This window comes from Rhyacophila brunnea, unplaced genomic scaffold (genome assembly GCF_057557595.1).
Source record: "Rhyacophila brunnea isolate RB1 unplaced genomic scaffold, BYU_Rbru_1.0 scaffold_24, whole genome shotgun sequence".
Lineage (NCBI taxonomy): Eukaryota > Metazoa > Arthropoda > Insecta > Trichoptera > Rhyacophilidae > Rhyacophila > Rhyacophila brunnea.
Window position 1 is genome coordinate 116,735 of NW_028232904.1, and position 20,073 is coordinate 136,807.

A 20,073-nucleotide genomic window follows, 5' to 3' on the forward strand; every position below is an offset into this window, starting at 1 on the left:
ATTATTCGTCATTGAACCAAATTCAAATTTATTTAATTCCCCTTTGATCGGTTTCGCTGAACATTTTTCCAACTGGCCGAATTCTGAAACCTGGAAGTTTGTTGAATACCTACACCCTATGGTAGAGCCATTATGTGGTGTAGTAGTTATAGATAACTTAGACATGACTAAAACAAATGCAAGAGGAGTGATGAGTTACACTGAATATTCTACTGGTAAAAGAAAAATAAAATAAAAAAATATAGTGCTAACCTGTAGGGAGTTCTGTCGAGGAACCATCCCGAGTCGGACACACCCCTGACTTGGATGTGTTTGAGGTTGAGCTGGGAGTGCAGGAGGTGCTGAACGGGATCCAAGTTGAGCATGACACCCGTCCCGCCCGCACTCGACCCTGCCAGAATTAACTGTGAAGAGTTCTGAAGTCCCAACGGGATTAACTCTTTGATCACCTATAAAATTACAGTTTTCATTATAATACTCTACTTTCTGCCCTCTTCCTTTCCTAATTGGTGTATATAACCCATAGAGGTTTGTCACCCGTCACACTTCTCACTTCATTGACATAGTACTGTTGAGCTTCACCAAACATTACACCCTAGGTATATGTATATTATTATAAATGGTATTTAACCAAATATTTTGAATTAATAAAAAATACTATCAATGTTTTTGTAGCCCCACGATAGCCGCGCGGCATAAGCGTCGGACTATAGCGTCGTGGGTCCCAGGTTCGAATCCTGGGTCTGGCAACTACACAAATTGTCAATTGTCAAACACAAAAGAGTCAGAATATGGACCTAAAAGGTTGAGCAAGTGGCTGACATCCATTTCTCGTAAAAACAAAATCTGTTAATACAAACCTCCACTCTGTGGAGGACCATATGATCTTATTAGGATCGGACATGGTCGGAAAAAAAAATCAATGTTTTTGTATAACAATAATAATTATTATTATCGATAGTGATTCCAGAAAGTTTTTAATTCTGTTGTATTCAGGGTCAAATTGGCCCAGCGAGGCACTGAGAGATATCCTGATAGGCATCTTAAACAATGAATTTATAGATTCCATGAATTATGTCACAGAAATTTGAAAGTTTTGATTGAGATTATTTGCAATAAGTCTTGGCGCTTTGTCTCAACACTACAAAGCGTCAAATTTTGTATCACCCTCCTAGCCTTTCAATATTCAACAATAGGATTCATCCCTTGTCATGACTTTTATTACCACGTTTTTCTTAGCTCGTATTCTTGTTTGTCCGGTGGTTGTTTATCCAGTACAAATCTTGCAATCGATTTTTAACTAACTTCCCGACTAGCTAGACATTTAAAACTTTTAGAATGTATCAGAACACGATGCCAATGCATTCTTTTAATAATTTTAGCTATCTTTAAGTAGAATTGAATTCATTTTCAGTTAATTCAGTTTTGTATGAAAAGTTATTTCAGAAGAAATCCGTAATCCAACCCACTATTATTGGTTGCTAAGGGGTGGTCCTAGCAACTAAATTATTAATACATACGTGCGTTACTATGGAAATCAAAATGACATTTCATTATTCTATATTTGTTTGTTTGTTGCAAAATAGCAAAAAAATGATTTGTTGACATTTGCCTAAATTATTAATACATAGAATTGTCAAGTTTATATGATTCAACAGAAAATTTAAAAACGTGGTATATGAAAAGTTCTTTTTATCTTGTAATTATTTCACTTTATTTTGAAATAATCCTTTGAATTAGTCTCTTCATTCTTCAAAGTTATATATCAAGGCATCTTTAATTGGCGCCGATGTCGCAAATACAAATGTACATGTGAAATTTCATCATCTAGAACTTGAACTCGAGACGTTCGCATGCTATTTATATTGGTAAGCAGTGCGCGATATTGACAATGGATCATTAATAGATATTTGCGCTGACCTGGTTGACGATGAGCTTGCCCATGAAGTGGAAGGTGTCTTTGGGCTCGGGTGACGGTTGGGTAGCGCCCGCCCAGCTGTCGCTGCTACAGTACGGCACGAGAACGCGGTTTGCAGAGTGCCAGTGAGGATTCTCCGCCGGATTACCCGACAGCATTCCGCTCACTTTGATAAAATAACAGAACATCACAAAATATAATTGATAATTCTCAACCGCAAACACTTACGGACACCGCAGGTGTGCAAATTATTTGCATAGGTAAGAAAATTTAATCCATTTCCTTTGCGTGTGTAGGAAGAAATCTAAACCACTGAGCATTTCATTGAGATCTTATCTTTCTATTTGACTATGTACTTCTGACAATGTAATATTGTGTTGGTATCTGAATTTATTAATTCTTTGATGTCTTCTACACCTTGCTCCTTACTGCCATATATGAGTAAATGAATCCTGTTATTTCATTGGAAAAATAGTCAATTAACTGAAAACTAATAAGTATTCTAGCTTCTACAATTCACGTTGGTGTTCTGCATTGGGATTAATAAATTGCATGCAATGCTATGCAATGATTCCAATCATGTTTGTATTGGCCAAACGTCATTGATAAAGCGTTTCTCCCGGACTCATTGAGACGGCTCCATATGATGCATAGACAGTCGGTGAAGTTTGTCAATTATTCAAGAATTTAACTTGTTCACTGCGAACCAGTTAATTAATATTTAATTACCACATTTAAATAACATGCTAATTATATCTAATGGCCATCTAATGCGGACACTGCAGCCGTGTCGTCAGCGCTGTATGATAAGATGATACACAACACTTTTGTATACCAGCGCATCTTATGTCCCTTCGCTAAAACCCGATATTCTATGAGACAACTTTTGGAGCCGGTTTTGGTGTATTATCACTGATTTCGCCAGCAGAACCTTTTCTTCATTTCAAAACCAGCCACTTGTCAATGCCTATTCGGTGGGCATATTATACCGTAGGTGTAGAGTACTAGACTGTAGTGCGACTATGGTTAGTCAGTCTTCAAAGTTGTACCGGGAGTGACCTAGGAGCGACGTCCAAAGATATCAGTTGGCAATGTCGGCATGCACTAAAGTGGGGGTGATTTGTATTATAATTTAATTATTGTCTAGCATTGAGGAGAAAATATCTTCTCACTCGCTACAAGACATTGCGAATAAATGTCAAGAGGTGACGAATATTCTAGTAGAAACCGAAATGCAATCTACCTTCTCTCGTCTCGGGCCACTGCGACGATGTCATGAGGTGGCGCAGCCTCATCCAGCGGTTCCTGCAGGACTGTCTGTCGAAGCAGTACCAGCCTCCCTCCAGGAACACGATCCACGGAGCGCCACTTCCCAAAGGCGACTGCCGCAAGTAAAACCTGTGTAAATAGATTGCTTTGTATTAGTACTTGATTAAAACAAAGTATTAAATAAAACTTATCGACCTGTAAACTTATGTTTCTTACGTAACAGTAGGAAGAATCTGTATTATATTCTACAAAATAGATCGAAGAAAAATAATATTACGGTATTTTCACTTTTGATCGATCACTCATAATGTACCTAATGCGCCGACTTGCCTGCGCGGTTTTGCCTATGCAAAAAACACTCTCGTATGGCCACACGGCACAAGTAAAACTGCGCAAACATCATTACGTTACAACAGAAGTCGTCGTCGTGAAAACACTGTTTTTCGGAATCGCAGCAATGTTGTGTCAAGTGACGATTTTTTTTTGTCACAAGCGTTTTTCTATTGTTTATTAGTTAATAAAAGAGAAATAAATCCTCCAGTCGTAGTATATTCTTGGGTTTTCACCGTGTCTCCTTCTTCCTTCTTTACTCGACGTTTCGGGCTCGTTGCAGAGGCCATTATCAAGTCTACCGGAAACCAACTCATACCAATCGTTATTTACATGCTTCTTCTCACCATCACCCTGCTCAAAAAATGGGTCTGATTTCGACTTTGATGACAAGAGCTCGGCGTATCTGCGAATCTTCGTATTTAAAATCCGAGATATCTCAAGTATCAAAGGCTCTTCAAGCAAACGGATATTCTCACAATATGATCCAAAAAGCCACCAGAAGCAAAATCAACCTTAACCCGGTCAGTCAGGAGGAAGAGATACAGTTCAAAGGCCGGGCCTATCTACCTTATATCAAAAACACCACCGATACTATCTCCAGGATACTTCGGAAACATAATATTGAAACAATATTCTCAACTTCGACAAAGGTCCGAAATATGTTAAGACCAGTAAAGGACTCACAACCTTAGGACTCGGCAGGTGTATACCAGCTAAGCTGTCGTGGATGCCCAAAAAAGTATATAGGCCAGACTTCTAGAACGGTAAAGAAGCGTGTGAGTGAACACGAGAGAGCATACCGACTTAAACATTACACGATGTCGGCAATTGCCGAGCACTCGATGGATACAGGGCACAAATTTGACTTTGAGACCAAGATATTGGGTCAGAATAAAGGATATTTTGCACGATTGGTAAAGGAGGCCATTGAAATCCACAGAAACCCTGAAAATATCAATAGGGATGATGGATTACGGTTAAAAACGTCATGGCTTCCGGCACTATCAGCAAAATCTAATATTCGAGCCAGTATCCCCGGTCGTAATGATTGACAGATTACTCTGAGCAACGTTTGCTCTTAGATAATCGGATTCATTTTGACATTCTTAGAGCAACGTTTACATTCACATACTTACACTACATTTCATCATAAAACATATCTCTTGATAATGGCCTCTGCAACGAGCCCGAAATGTCGAGTAAAGAAGGAAGAAAGAGACACGGTGAAAACCCAAGAATATACTACGATAAAAAACAACCGTGAAAGCCTCAAACATTATATAAATCCTCCAGATCCAAGTGGACCAAACAATGGCTATTGAGAAGAAACATACACTCGCATATAAATCATCATTTTTTGCTTAAATATAATATATACTAGTGGCGAAGGGTGGAGGTACGCTGTTAAGATCCGCCATAAATGGTGCACACTAAACTTTGTGAGAAATATGTATTTGTTTTCATTGAAATAAGACTACAATTTACAGATGGTGTTGGTTAGTTTTTAAAATTCAATTAAACAATGCGAAAACCAAGCCATAATAGATAATAGTCAAAAAATACTAGTCTATCTATAAAATATCTAAAATTATGCTATTAAATCATACATAAATATGAATATTTTATAGATATAATAATTTTTTTTATGTATTGTGATTTTGTTTAGGCTTAGTTTAGTTTAGTTTGGTTTAGTTTAATGAATTTAAAAAACGTACCAACAATAATATGCGTAATATTATGTATTCTTAATCCAACGAAAACAAATAAGTATGAATGAAAAAAGACGGTAACCTTCGACGTACTGAGCGCGGCTTGTAAAACTTGGTTTGTGCAGTTAAAATTTCAAGCAAGTTGAATTTTACTCACGCCGCACTTTTTGGTTTGCGCGGTGTACAGTTTTGCCGTCCACACGCACGGGTTTGCCTGCGCCAACCGGTTTGCACAGGCAACACCGTAGTGAAGCATGAGCGTGTGGCCGGCCTTTAACCCATCGTTCAGTGTAAACACTTCTAAGATGTTGCCGGAAGAGACGGATGGAACCTTCAAAAGGTAGAGGTGCATGTTGGTATCGTGCTGCAAAGGTAGATGGACTTACAGTCACCTGGTGATAGAAATGGCCGAGCCAATCTTGAATGCAGCGCTGAAAGAACACAGAAACCAGGTTGAGTCGAAGCAGAACCGGGTAAGACTTGGAATCGGAAAGTTTGCATTTTTGTATGAAATTTGGTTATAGCGATTTGGGTATCACCTTTACTTTAAGAATACATACAATTTTCTATCAAAAAAATAGTTTATTTACAATAATATAATCATGGCGTCCACAAGGGGGAGCTGACAGGGCTCTAACCTGGGGGCCCGGGCTCAAGGGGGGCCTGGCGTGGCGAGTCGACCAGATAAGTGAGATAAACCAGATAAGTGAGATATCACAAACTTCCTTTAATAGCAAAAAAATCGACTACGGCGCTATTTTACTGTAACATTTTAAAATATGCGGTTGTGCGATGAAATTTTTGATTTTTGTGTGCCGAAATTACTTGGCAACTCCATAATTCAAGTGGATGAATTAAAAACACAAAAAAATCTCTAAAAATATACTGCACACCCTTAATTTGACCTCAATCACCATTTGGAAAATGCTACTCTAGAGCGTCACACCGATAGGTAGGGCGGCTCCCCAAAGATACTAGCATGGGGGCCCGCTTCAGGATGTGGGGCCCATGATTATAATTTATCAATAAGAACACATGGGTGTGGAAGATATATAAGGAACCTTAAATGATAAGGGATTATTGGCCTTTCACCAAACCAATTGGGTCCATGCTCTGGATTAAGCACAGATTGATAAAACGCGACATGCGATTTTTACCAGGTGCAGGATTCTAGCCTGCGTCTGCAGCGCTTCAGAGGTGATTTTCACCCGAGTTGTAAATGCAGCATTATATATTATTATATACTTCTAATCTATGACAGTATGTATTATAAAATAGAGGTGGTAGAAAAATTGTCTCGTAGAAGAGGATTAATAGAAAATCATGTTTGTCACTCTATTTACACAATATGACAACTTATAATTTTATTTTTTACTTGTTACTCATGCTACAAACAAACTCAGAAGGAATGTGTCAAAAATAGTTCATGTAAATATTATGAAAAAATTGAAAGCATAGGTACCCTGCTTGTGAGCCGTCGTTGCACACTATTGATCTGTTACTCAAGAATACCCTCTTCAAAGATCTGGAGTCGTCTGTCTTGCCGCTTTTCGGTCTCTTCTCCACAATCGCTACCATTTTATGAATTGTATTAGTATCGAAGCTGGAATTGGCGGAAGAAGAAATCGTCAGCGGGTCTTCGCCCAACAGTTTAATCGACGTTTCACTTAACGGGACACTTTCCTCCACCTCTTGAGAATCGTCCGAACTGGTCTCATTGCATTGTGTCAAGTTTCTCGGCAATTCTTTATCGTTTACCGATGCACACGGATCGTCCGGTCTTCTGTCGGGATCATCGGATCCGAGCGACGAGTCTCGGTCTATCGAACTGAGTGCCAGCGCTGGCGTTGGCGGGAAGTCGCTCGACTGGACGCCGAATGACAATGGTAACAGAAAAGGTTGCTGAGTTTTTTGATTTCCAGTCTCTGAGGTGACATCACTCGCAGGCGGGTGTTTGGCCAGCGAACTGCATATCAGGAACCAGATTAAAGCCATCTGAAAGTAACAACAATTCAATATTATTTGGTAACATAAAATGACATCGAATAATTATTCTATATGACAAGGAATCGAAAAATTCTAAACATTTGTAGGTATACACAGCTTACCTAAATTACAGAAGAATAGGAAACAGTAATTAATAAGAGGAAGTGATGAAGGGAAAATTATAATTAATTCATCCAGTAGTTCTCTATCTATCCAGTGTTAGTAAATAGGTACCAGGGAACTAAGAAATAATAAAAGTAGAATAAATTTAGAAAAAAAAATCATGAAAACCTAACCTACTTTTGAGTCAGAATAATATGGACCCAATAGGTTGAGCGAGTGGCTGAGATCTATTTCTCGTAAAAAAATCTGTTAATACAAACCTCCACACTGTGGAGGTTGGAGGCCCATATGATCCTATCCGGATCGGACATGGTCAAAATAAAAAAATATCCGTATGTCACTGGCTACTGTTTATCATGGCCATTTTATAATAATTATTTATCAATCTGGACCTTAATATGTGTCAGCCAAGTAGGGGTTCCGGAAGTTTAAAAAAATATCCCAAGGGTTCCGCCACATAAAAAGGTTGGGTATCACCGAATGAGGAATAGTTATAATTAATAAGGTTGAGCGAATGGTTAACATACATTTTTCGTTCAAAATAAATTATGAAGCCTCTTCGTGATGCAGCCACGATCATCAATATACATATTGTAAAATAATATTAAAAAGTTGGTTATATTAAAAACGAGTTGTTTCACTGGGTTCAAGATTTTTTTCTTATAATATTATATAGGTATACCTATATACTTATGTGTATATAAGTTTTTTCACATATTATAGTTTGTATTTTCAATGAAGAATGTTGAGATTTTTATTTATTTTAATTTGTCTTGAATAATAATAATAAAATTTAAATTATTATCAGTAGGTAGGTAAGTGAGAGGACGTCAAGTTTAGGGAAATCCTGATGCTTTCTATGTATCAAAACCATAGTCCCTAGACAAAATGCCGCCCATAGGCAGCGCCAAAATGCCGCCACATTTTTTCATCCTTTATGACTCCAATATCTAATAAATATATTGTGTGATTACTAACAAAATATATACCACTATATTTAATTAAAATGCCATATCTACTTCAATAGACAATATAGCGAGTCCATGAATTCAGATAGATTTAAAAATACACCTAACAACTTTCAAAACTCGCGAGTGACTGGCAAAAATATTTGGATAAATTAATTAGGTAAGTATGTAGGTACCTACCTATAATTCAATTATAATTCGCAAATCTGCACGTGCCATTGCTGGTCATCAAGGACGTGACGTCCAAGGACAACGAAAGTAAACTAGACATCGCAAACCCGACAAAAAATTACAGTCCTGTTAATCCTTTTATGTTAATAAAATTAATACATTTTCCAATTCCAACCAGTGATCTGAATTTTGTAATGGAAAATTATTTCCGTACTATGTTTAGGTACCTAATGATTCTTCTCGATTTGCCGCCCTTCGTGTAACTACCACCCCCAAGCGACGCTCAATCTGCCCACCCCCACGGGGCGTCAATGAATCACAACATACGGTAGCCATAACCTATTGGGAATTTTGAAAAACATTGCAGATGCGTATTTAATACGAAATATCTGCATGTGAGTGGGTTAGGGCGTAGTGAGTCCGCAGCTTTATTGGTCAATACTAGCTCCCGGCAACTGATAGATGTATGTTCAAATCCCACTAGGCTCAAGATTTTTTAAAGGAATTTTATAAAGGGTTAGTTTCTGCGGTTTTTTAAATATTTTAGTGTTAATGTATAAAAAAATATTTTATTAATTTAGATAAAACTAAAATATCTAATGGGGGACCTAATTAAAAGTATCCTCTATTACACTAATCTAGTAAACATATCGATATAAACATAAAATTATTTGAGAATTTAGAAGCACTGGCATAAAAAGAACTTAAAAAAATGTGTTGCGGCAAATGTTCTTTGTCGGCGCCCTTTGAGGTTTATTATTATTTTATTAGAGATTTCCTTTTCCGTTTGATCTCGCCGCCTCTTCTCACCGGCCCCCCGCCACCCCCCGCTCCGCCGCGCACCGCCGTACTCCAAAAATCACTCGTTCAGTATAATTCACTATTCACTATTATTTTATTACCCACTGCACCTACTTATTGTTTCAAACAAAGATGTTGAAGAGAAACCTAATTCTATAAAGATGGAGCTTTTGTCTTTGTATTATTAATTCAATAAAATTAAGCTGGCGATAGTGAAACGAAGGCTAATGATTAAATTGGCTGCCAGTTAATTTGTAGCAAGTACCTATCACAATTTGTACTCTGAGACTGAGTGCTAGTGTGGTTTAATAATTCCACGTGGTCACATCAAAAGCATATACTTATACAAAACTCAAACGTTTATTGCGATTACAAAATTGCTTGAAGAGATAAAATATTTTTCAACATTTTATTAATATAATAATTATTGTATATTATACTTACATAATATGGAAAAATAAGAAGAAATTATTACCATTAAGTACTATTTTAAATGTAAATGAGGAAGATATAAAAAAGAAAATAAGTAGGTATTATAAAAAAAATCTTCGAAAAAGAGTGTGAAGATATGGAAATGAAGTTAGTTCAATTTTATGTTTCGTCTGAGGTAATAAATTTGTGTGAATAGGTACTTAATTAAATTTTTGCACATAGAAAACATGTTTAGAATTTTGCGGCAAAGTAATATTGTTGAAGAATGTACTTATTTTTAAATAAGTAGATGGAAATATTTAATCAGTACAAGTTAATAAAATTTTTAAAAAGCGAATAATAGAATGGAAATGACCTGAATCAAAATTTAATTGGGTAAGTATTAGAAAACAATATTTTGCTATCGGTCGATTACTAAATCGATATCAGCTGATGAATGTCACCTAATTTGAAAATAATTTTGCCATCGAAAGGATGTTGTTTTGATAATGATTGTGAATCCGATTTGAATAAACCAAATCAATAATTTTATTATATTAATAGCATCGACCGAAGGTACCTACTTGATGGAATTTGAATTTAAATTCTAATGTATTTAAGTTCTGTTCTCTTGAGTAAAATGGAGTTCAAATGGAATAGTACAAAATTTTAATCCATGACAATAATTTTCAGTTATGATTGTTGAGAGCATTGGTGAGCTTTGGAAGCGACCACTCAGAATCATGTTATACTATAATACATAATGCTTTAAAAGCATGTTGGATAATATAAAAAATATATAATCCACAAATTTGCTACTGTCCCATTCCACGAAATGAAGATATTTTTTTGAAAGAATAATAATCCACGTAAAGTAATAGATTGTTGTGCGGTTTCCAATGAACTGTGAATAAGTATAATATGATTTTTCTATCATTATTTTTGTGGTTACCTACGTACCTACACTCCAATCTAGATACGCACAATACACTACTATATAATATATTTTATTTGATTATAATGCTATTGTTAAAACTGAGAAGTGGTGATATTCATACTCGATGTGAAAAATATTATTAACAGGAAACAAGAACAGGGGTTCACAACCTCCAGGGCGTGAGAATGAGGGAAAGAATATGCCAAAGAAGAATAGGATGAAAAGGAGTAAGGGAGGTAAGGGATTGATTTTGTACTGGGTGATATCATTGCTAGAATATTTTATAGGGGTGCAAGCAGGGAACTCAGATTATTTTTCTTTTCTGTGGGTGCAAGGCATAGACAATTTTGGGACAAGATTAAATTGACTGCAAGTTATTTCGCATTGTAAGTCTATTTGTAGCAAAATTACAATTACATTACAAAACAACATTTCCAAGAATTATTAGCCAGGAATGAAAACGCTTTGTATTCATATATTGCAAACATGGCGTGTATAAAACAAATTTATTATTAATTCAATAAGTTAATAACATAATATTTAGATTTTTAAAAGAAGAGATAAAGAATGTTATAATAGTATAAATAAGTACAAAGAAAATTATAAATAAAATACACAGCGTATCACTGAACATCTACAAACAATACGTAATGTGTATGGACTATGGAGCGCAGTGCGCAATGACTAGTCCTTGCAGCCTTCGCTATTGGTGACAAAACATCTCGACACGAGAACAGCAAGGCCTGAACAAAAACGATGCATGAGTGCGAGTGAGAAAGTATTCGGCACCCTTACAATCTCTGCGACACGCGCTAGAGTAAGATAAAAGGTCTACATATCTGTGGGCTAGTTTCCAAAAGTATCGCCATCAAATCGGGGCGAAACGCTTCACATAGCGTCGATAACTTGCGAGCTCGAGTTGCTAAAATTGATATTTTTTGTGTTAAACATAAAGTCAATGGTAAATATTTTTAGTTAATTAGGTAGAAAAGACGGTTCTGTATGTTGTCTTAAAATGTGGTAGCCGTACTGATAAGCAAGAAGATGGTATTATGTTTCATAGGTAAGTTGATACATGTTCGTGATAATTTATTTGTATTTTATTATATATTTTAATATCAGTTTCTTTAAAATAACTTAAATTATGGATATCTTTACCTAATGGTTGCATTTTGACCGCTTAAAAATACTATATAACGTACAAAAATAGAAAATTATATTTTAATTCTGAGCGTCTAGTCCGAGCACTTTGGGTGAGCACTAGCGAAATGGTCTATGGTCTCGAACATTTGTAGACGAATGCGTTCGCTCGCCCACAAACCAAACGCAAGGCACGCGGCTTCATTTAGCAATGCAACGGGTGGCGTCTAGATAGAGAACAGCTGTTTTCATCCAGAACATAACAATGCGCTACCACGGAAATTGACAGGTACATACAATTAGATTTCAGATTATCAGAATTGAAAATCATCTCACGCGAGAGCACATAAAAGATCTGAATGAAATATGTCATACGAGCTTAGATTATAGAAAACCTACGAGCTTCAAAAAAGTGTAGGTGCACATATTGGTAAAAGACTTTTCTTAGGCATATTTTTTTATATAAAGGCCCACTGTTAATTATTACTTACATCTTACATAGTTATGTAAACTATTGCAAATAACGCCAATAACTGCAAGACGTTTTAAATAATATTGTTTATCTGCTTTGCCATTTTACTTCCAGGTCAGTGGTTCTCAAACAACTCAATAATTTCATTGTGAATAAATCTTCGTCATATGAGCTGGGTATCAAAAAACATTATTTACTGTATTTTAATTAATAGGTACATGTTCAAAATAATATTTTATAGATTTGTAATAAAAAATACTGTTATAATATTATAATATTAGGTACTTCCACTATGCTTCAAGTTTTTCATAATTTTCTAGACCTAATATTATAATTGTGCCAAATTCTGTGTACTTCTAGGTACGCACCATGCACTAGATTTTTATACCTTGTACCATACTTTAATGTTATTAACAGGTTAACGGTTCAACTTGAAACGATGGTAAAAATGTAAAAATGCAGCCAGATATTATATGGGATTTCCATGAAATCACTTTTACGAATATAGTAATAAATTTAATGTGTTCATATTTAACTATATTATAGTAACCTTCATTAATACCACTGAACTAAAAAAGTTTTGAGACATTTTACATATTTTTTGTTGTTAGTTAGTATTAGATAGATCCACTGTAAATCCTTATAAAATATGGGAAGATTGAAAAATATGAAATGATAACAGGTCAATGATGTAAATAGGTACAATATTAAAACATTTTTTTATAAACTTGACCGGATATTTGTTTACTAAACAATGTTATGTATTATCACCTACGTTCTACTTCAATCTTATATAATAGACCAAAGAGTAAATATTATTAATTGTAGAAACTGTATGTAGAATGTTTAATTTTAATAAGACCGCATTATGTACCTTTGAAGTACATGATCATTACATCGGAGCTGGTAACCGGACAAAACAGAATATGACAAAACAGAACTTGACAAAACAGAACAGTGACAAAACAGAACAGCCAGGGGAAAAATGAAACATTAATTTTTGTGGAATCTATTTAGGTTAGGTTAGGTTAGGTCATTATTTCGTTGTACATAGTCACCCGATCATTTTGAACATATTATATTGATTAAGACGAGATATCCCAAGCTTGCCGGCAACACCGAGTTATTTGAGGCTTTATATGAGATAATGTGACAATTTCAATATTAAATTTATATTTTTCCTGAAAGGTCATAGTTATATTTATCGTTGTTCTGTTCTGTTTTGTTATGGAACCAATTAATTGTAGAAACTGTATGTAGAATGTTTAATTTTAATAAGACCGCATCATGTACCTTTAATGTACATGATCATTGCATCGGAGCTATTGCAAATACTCGATTATGACAAACAACCCCACTCACTACTTAGTGTTATGTACCAACCTGTTATTTAGATAGACTTAAAAAATTAAAAAATCGACGTTACATTATCTTATGTGATCGATCTCTGAAACGAGCACGAAACGCCGATTAAAGCAGGAGAAAGGACATAGTACGGTGACAACCTAAAAATTAAAGTATCCGGAGACTTGTACGAATGCAGTTCGCCGTTTCACACTTCACCGTGACGGAAATATTTGGCCGTATATTAAAGACCGTCCAACTTCTTTGGGTCATATAGTACTGACATAAAATTCGTGTCTAAATAAAACACGGTTCTTGTCGGTATACACTTCACAGGAAGCCAGCAGTAAACAAATTTAGAAAATGGCCGATATAGCTACTGGATTATTTGCAAGGTTAGGTTAGATTAGGTTTTAATTCTTGAATTCATGAATTATGCCAAAATCAGCTATGAAAATTGAATTAATATTCATATTGAATCTAATAAAATTGGAGCCTGTATAGTATACGGTCATCTCTATCCGATAGAAAGCTCACGGCGAACTGTGTCACGGTGAAATGTTTTACGTACAATTTACATTTAACCAAAATTGAATACGATAACATAACAAATTAATAACGGCGAATGAATCTAATATTATTATGTAACCTATATTCATCTTGTACTTATAATAATATTATGTAACCTTGTAACCTATGTTCATCTCGTACTTATAAAACAGTTCTTTTGTCACTCCATAAAATTTAAATTTTATCACATATGATGTTTAAACAGGTCAACATTAAGTTAAATCAAAGCCTCTGCCAACTATTTTGATCAGATTATTAATTTGGACAACGGTACCAATTTACGACGGTTTGAAGACAACGATGACTCATATTGCGTTGCTCTTTCATCCGCAGATTGTCCACATGTCAAAATCATTCTTCGCAGCGGCTCCATTCAATTGCGTTTCATTATCAGTTTTATAGCCAATCATAAATTTAAATGTACTCAAGCTAAGCCATTAGAATTTCGATACAGCCTCCCGTGGATTAGCGAAACCACTCTCTAACAAAATATTATTATTATTATGGGAAATAAAATATATCAACACTGAATATAACCGCCTACTGCCTGCCTACCAATGCTAATTATATCAGATATGGTTGATGGGTACATACAAATTTTCACATTTGAAAAAAAATTAAAGTATAGATACAAGTCAGTACTGCGACACGTTTAGGAAAAAGGGTCGTAGTTAGGAGAACTAAAATACTCCGGTATTGTTGCTGTCTTTTTATAATATTTCTTGAAAACGTGTGAAATTTAAAGTAACATTGAAACAAACTGCATATTATAGTAGACAATTATTTTTCGTTTCTTTTACTGAATTTATCGAAATTATAGTATTTTCTTCTATATTTACAATGAAATTACAGTGTACGGCTGTATATTTTACAAAATACCAAAATTATAGTAAGCTTGGCACCACGTACTCCGACAATACTCGCATAATAAGTAATTACTTACCTTTATTTAGTATAAAAAACCATTGCATTGATTTCATTCTCACGAGAGAAAGATTTTTTGCATCTGAATCTCAAAGACAATAAAATTTAATAGTTTATAAGAGATAAAAAAAAACATGGCATTTGATGATAAAAACATTTTATACGATTGACACATCAGAAAAAACTAAAAAGCTTCACACGTGATAATGAGAGAAATTTTTTCGATTGGTAGCTCAGAAACCCTAAAAAAAGCTCTAGAATCTAACTGACGGGAATCGCCAAAGTACTTACTGACTACTGAGTAGGAGTATGGCAGAATCGGAAAAATATTTGCACACTGAACATCCTATAAACTATAAAGTAAATAATGCTCTATTTTAAGAATGTTTGAAACGAATTCATCAATGTTTAATTTAAGATATATTTTCCATTATTGCCTTTACAATTTTCAAATCCTTAACCAGACACTTCTTTCGGACTTGAGATGAAGAATACATCAAACTCTCTTCGGACACATCTGTACTAAGCCGTTTCCAATTAATATAGTTTGTAAGCTGCGTTAGTGATGGTTGTCTGGTGGTGCCAGGCCAAGAAGATATGGTGGATTATGTCATGACTTCCCATTTAAACTGTATTAGTTTCTGCAGGTTCTTTTGTGCCTATGAGTTCTATCGACCAGGGTTGGCCTTTGTTCTTCAATTGGCTGTTTTAGGCATGTTTCATTGATCGGCGACACTCTGAGTGCACGTTGCACAATCGCACGGATTATGCCGTTATGACCGACATTCCGTTGCCCCACAGAAGATCGATCTATGCTATTCTATGCGCTGTATACGAGTCTAGGACGATTTGGCACCGCGAACTGGCCTCCGGCGATTAGCCTCCGGTAATTGGCTGCCGGTACAATCGGACGCCGACCCAATTGGCCTCCGAGAGGATTGGACGCCGCACAGTTGAATTAAATGCGCAAAGGAATAGACGTACGTTACGATTTGTTGGAGTAAATAAGCAAGTCAGTTTAATATGCTTCTATCTTCTCAGTAGTTGTATCTTATACATTTCGCGCTTGACACATTTTAAATATAGATTGAGAATAATTATTATGCCTTATGATGTTTATTAAAAGAAAATAATTCTTCCCTCGTTAAAACTTAAAGATGTGCATAATCAATTAATTTATTGTCTATTATACATGGGTACTTATTTATATTTACAACAAATATTAAAAATAATGTTAGATGTTAGAATGAAAGTAACATTATATTTCAGCGTTTTATCAACATAATATTATAATAAAGCTTAAACATGTATATTATCATGCATAAATGCGTATTTTAAGATAGTATGAAATTACAAACAAAATATTAAGTAAGTTATCTGCTAAGTATAAATGATTCAGTAGTTTGATTGTTGAGAATATTATCAGATGATGTGACGTAACAAGGTTATATTAGTAGTAAGTTATGAATTATTATTACCTGATCTTTGATGTTCATCTTTGGTGGAAGTAAAAGGACGTCCTTTCTATCTTGACGTAAGGTGCATAACTTTATTTCACTTTGTCAGTCACGTTCACTCACAGTGCTGAAGTTGCCATTTCAGCTGCTCGTCATTACTTTGGCAGTCATTGCGACGTTCACGCTAGCACTGCTTTTTATGAAAACATCAACTTTGGCTAAATAATGATTAAAGATGGTGGCTGGACGATGGCGATTCTCCATATCACATAACCTGGAACAAAAGCAAAAATATTGTTTTTTTTTTAATATCAAAGAAAGAAATACCACAAAGTTTTCCACCGTAACAGTTACCCCGATTATCAGAACGAAAACACATTTCAAGGAATGCATTGCTAGGACATATCATGAACATAATGAGACGAGAATTTTTGTATAATAATAATCAGGGACGTAGCAATATATTTTAGCACCCGAGGCTTTAACGAAAAATGTAACGTAATAGCAAACCTGTAGGTTTGCAAACTTACTACCAACCACCTATAAATGGGTACTAAGTTCGATGGTGTCTAGTTACCATAAGCATAATTAAATACAATGGATATAATAATAATAATAAATAAATAATTTACGAACCCCTCCCTAACACTGGAAAAAATCATGATTCACGTTTTTTGAAGTTATACTTCTTTAGACGCGTTTGGAAAATCTGATCAGAATGTATTTTTGGCGTGTGAAATGTAACACATAATTTATTTTTCTCACAAAAAAAATCGCACTCGATTGGATTTGAACCACGATTGTTCGGTTATCAGCCGAACGCACTGCCTTTACGCCACAGTATGATAATGCAATCGTGAATTGTTCCGTTACCTAGGCAGCGAATTTATTAGATATTATATGTACAAAGAATTGTTCCGTTGCATAGAAAACGAATTTATTATTGTTGGCCAAAATAAAATAAAAACAAAGAGAAATAATTAAATTATTTATTTAATGATAGGTATAAGTTAAAGTGTCTAGAAATGAACCAGCGGCACTCCTATAAGTGGCCATCCTTTATTCTAGTTTTTATTGATATGGGGCTATTAAAACGTCAATTCTATCTTATATCATAAGTACTTTATTATTTGACAGATCTGAAACAAGACGTCTCGCGCAATGATGTGATCATAGCCGACCATAATGACCATAGAATAAGGAGTATGGATTATTTTGGTTGATGAAAAATATTCTTTCGCGTTGTGAATTATTGTACCTACTCCTTTTTACATGTGATTAGCTGTTAAAACTAAGCTTAATATTATTAAGTGTGGTAGGTACGTTACTTTTGTTTGGTATTAAATATTTAGTTTATGTGAAAACTATTTTCTGACTCTTTGAATATTTTTGGTTGGTGTGAATTTTGACTAACGCGGTGTGCGATTATTTTATTTTGTTACGCCAAAGAAGTATAACTTCTAACGCGCGTACATAAGTACACACACCGATTTTTTTGTATAAAAATCATAGAACTCTGCATATTATACTAACTTAATTATGACGGAACAGCGGTGAACTTTCAACATTAGGTACCTAACCTAACCTAACCTAATCTAACCTAACCTAACCAGATGACCGATTTAACAATAGATAAAAAATAATTTTATTGACAACGTTATTTATTATTACATAAAAACAAGATAATAAGCGCAACAAGCTGTAGGCGATTTTTTGCGATAAAAATTTACTTGATATCATAATCACAACGTTAATTTTAAGTTGGTCAAATTAGAATGAATTTTTCCGTTTACTTTTAATTCTTGCACGTACAACGAAACTACATTTCTGCGCCCCTATCTAGCTGCGCCCGGGGCGGCTGCCCCGCTTGCACACCCCTTGTCACGCCACTGATAACAATAATAGGTAGATATAGTTAAACCATTAAACAGTGGCATCATGATTCGTGGGTATGGCAAAATCGGCTTACAGTAATTATTCGTGATACTCGCATCGTTTGTAAGAATTGAAATAGGCATTGCAGCAAACAATTTCAATACCCAACAAATCGCCTATGGTGACACTGTAGAATAATTATTTGCCTATACATACAGCGGCGATTTTCTTTAGCGCAAATAGTGTAATCGATTCGTCAGAATATTTAAAAATAGACTTAGAAATAGTCCATACAATTATAAATCCTGAAAACATGAGTATTTCTCACAAATTAAGTATCTACTTATAAAATATTGCCGAAAGTATAGGAAAATCCTTGAAACCATGACATACCCACCCAAACGTAAAAATAAGCCACTCATATTGTTATTTGTAGTAATTTTAGAAAAGAGATTGGTACATTGATGTTTGTAGGGTTTTTATTGTTTTTTTTTATCGTGGGGGTCGTATCTATTACTGTCTAAGCGTGCTACTGTATACATCACAGTGCAGATTAATAAAGTATAATTCAGATAGGCTATACATCAATACACTACATTTTGAAGAAGGGTTTTAAATGTGTGAGTGTCCTACAAAAATGAAACACACAAATACACCAATATTGAATGAGCGTCAGTGCATAAACCGAGAGCAGTTGTCAGAACGAAGGAAAAACTTAGAACTACGTATTCTTGATACGTGTTTAAGTTTATCCCATATTCTTCCACACTCGAGATCGGTTGCCTGCTACTCCACATCCGTTAGGTATTTCAGTTTCCATTAATTCTGTGTTCCTTGTTATGCATATATAATAATATACCTACTGTTTCAACATTAAAAAATATGTAAGTATTAGAAATGCCGAAATTGACGGTTTTCACTAATAACCGATAACCATCAACCATCACAGTCAAATTCACGGAAAATTGACCGAAAATTTAGCGGCTTCTTTGATTATTCTTTGCTTGCTGCATTACGTATAGAGAGGCAAGAATATGAAAAGAAAATAATGTTGGTGTAGGTAACTAATTTAATTCACTACATAAGTACCTACCTATTCATAAACTCGAATTATCCATAAATTTAAAGAAAATACAATGTCTCTAATCAGAATTATTAAATGTTATTCGTTGTGCAACAGAGTGGTCAATCAATACACAACCATTAAGTATTTTTAAAAAATAGTGATTATTTATTATATTCAGTAAGTATAACAATAAGATGGCAATAGTCTTTTAAACAAGGCCGTGAATCTATGTTGTCCGGATAGCTTTCACTTTTTAATATAAATTTATTGAATTGCTAACACTGTTCCAAAATATATTTTACTACAAAAGGGGAGAATATGATGTATGTTAATTTAAAATTATAACAAAAAATTGAACCTATCAAGCATTGAGCTTTTGTTTAGCTTACGTTTATTTGTGTCAGTCTTCGTGTTGTTTTTAGGTTTTAAATGACCATATAAGAATATTAACATTTATATTCTTGTATCGTTTATATTAAAATAAATATAACTATGGACTGATTTCAATGAAAGTACCTATATGTTTATGTCGGAATGAGTAGCTAGTAGTAGAGTGGCTCAAGGGGATGGTACCCGATAACAATTATTATATGAACATG

The 20,073-nt window shown here is 34.7% G+C and overlaps 1 protein-coding gene across 1 annotated transcript in view; it reads right to left on the reverse strand.

The window, feature by feature from the left end:
• LOC147068852 (palmitoleoyl-protein carboxylesterase NOTUM-like) overlaps positions 1–16,572 on the reverse strand; it is a 34,497-nt gene extending 17,925 nt beyond the window's left edge. The window contains exons 1-5 of the mRNA XM_085951551.1: positions 16,555–16,572; positions 6,692–7,224; positions 3,162–3,316; positions 1,921–2,084; positions 253–449 (exon numbers count right to left, since the gene is read on the reverse strand). Coding sequence (XP_085807677.1) covers positions 253–449; positions 1,921–2,084; positions 3,162–3,316; positions 6,692–7,224; positions 16,555–16,572 — 1,067 coding nt within the window. The remainder of the gene's footprint in view (positions 1–252; positions 450–1,920; positions 2,085–3,161; positions 3,317–6,691; positions 7,225–16,554) is intronic.
• Positions 16,573–20,073: the final 3,501 nt, after the last annotated feature.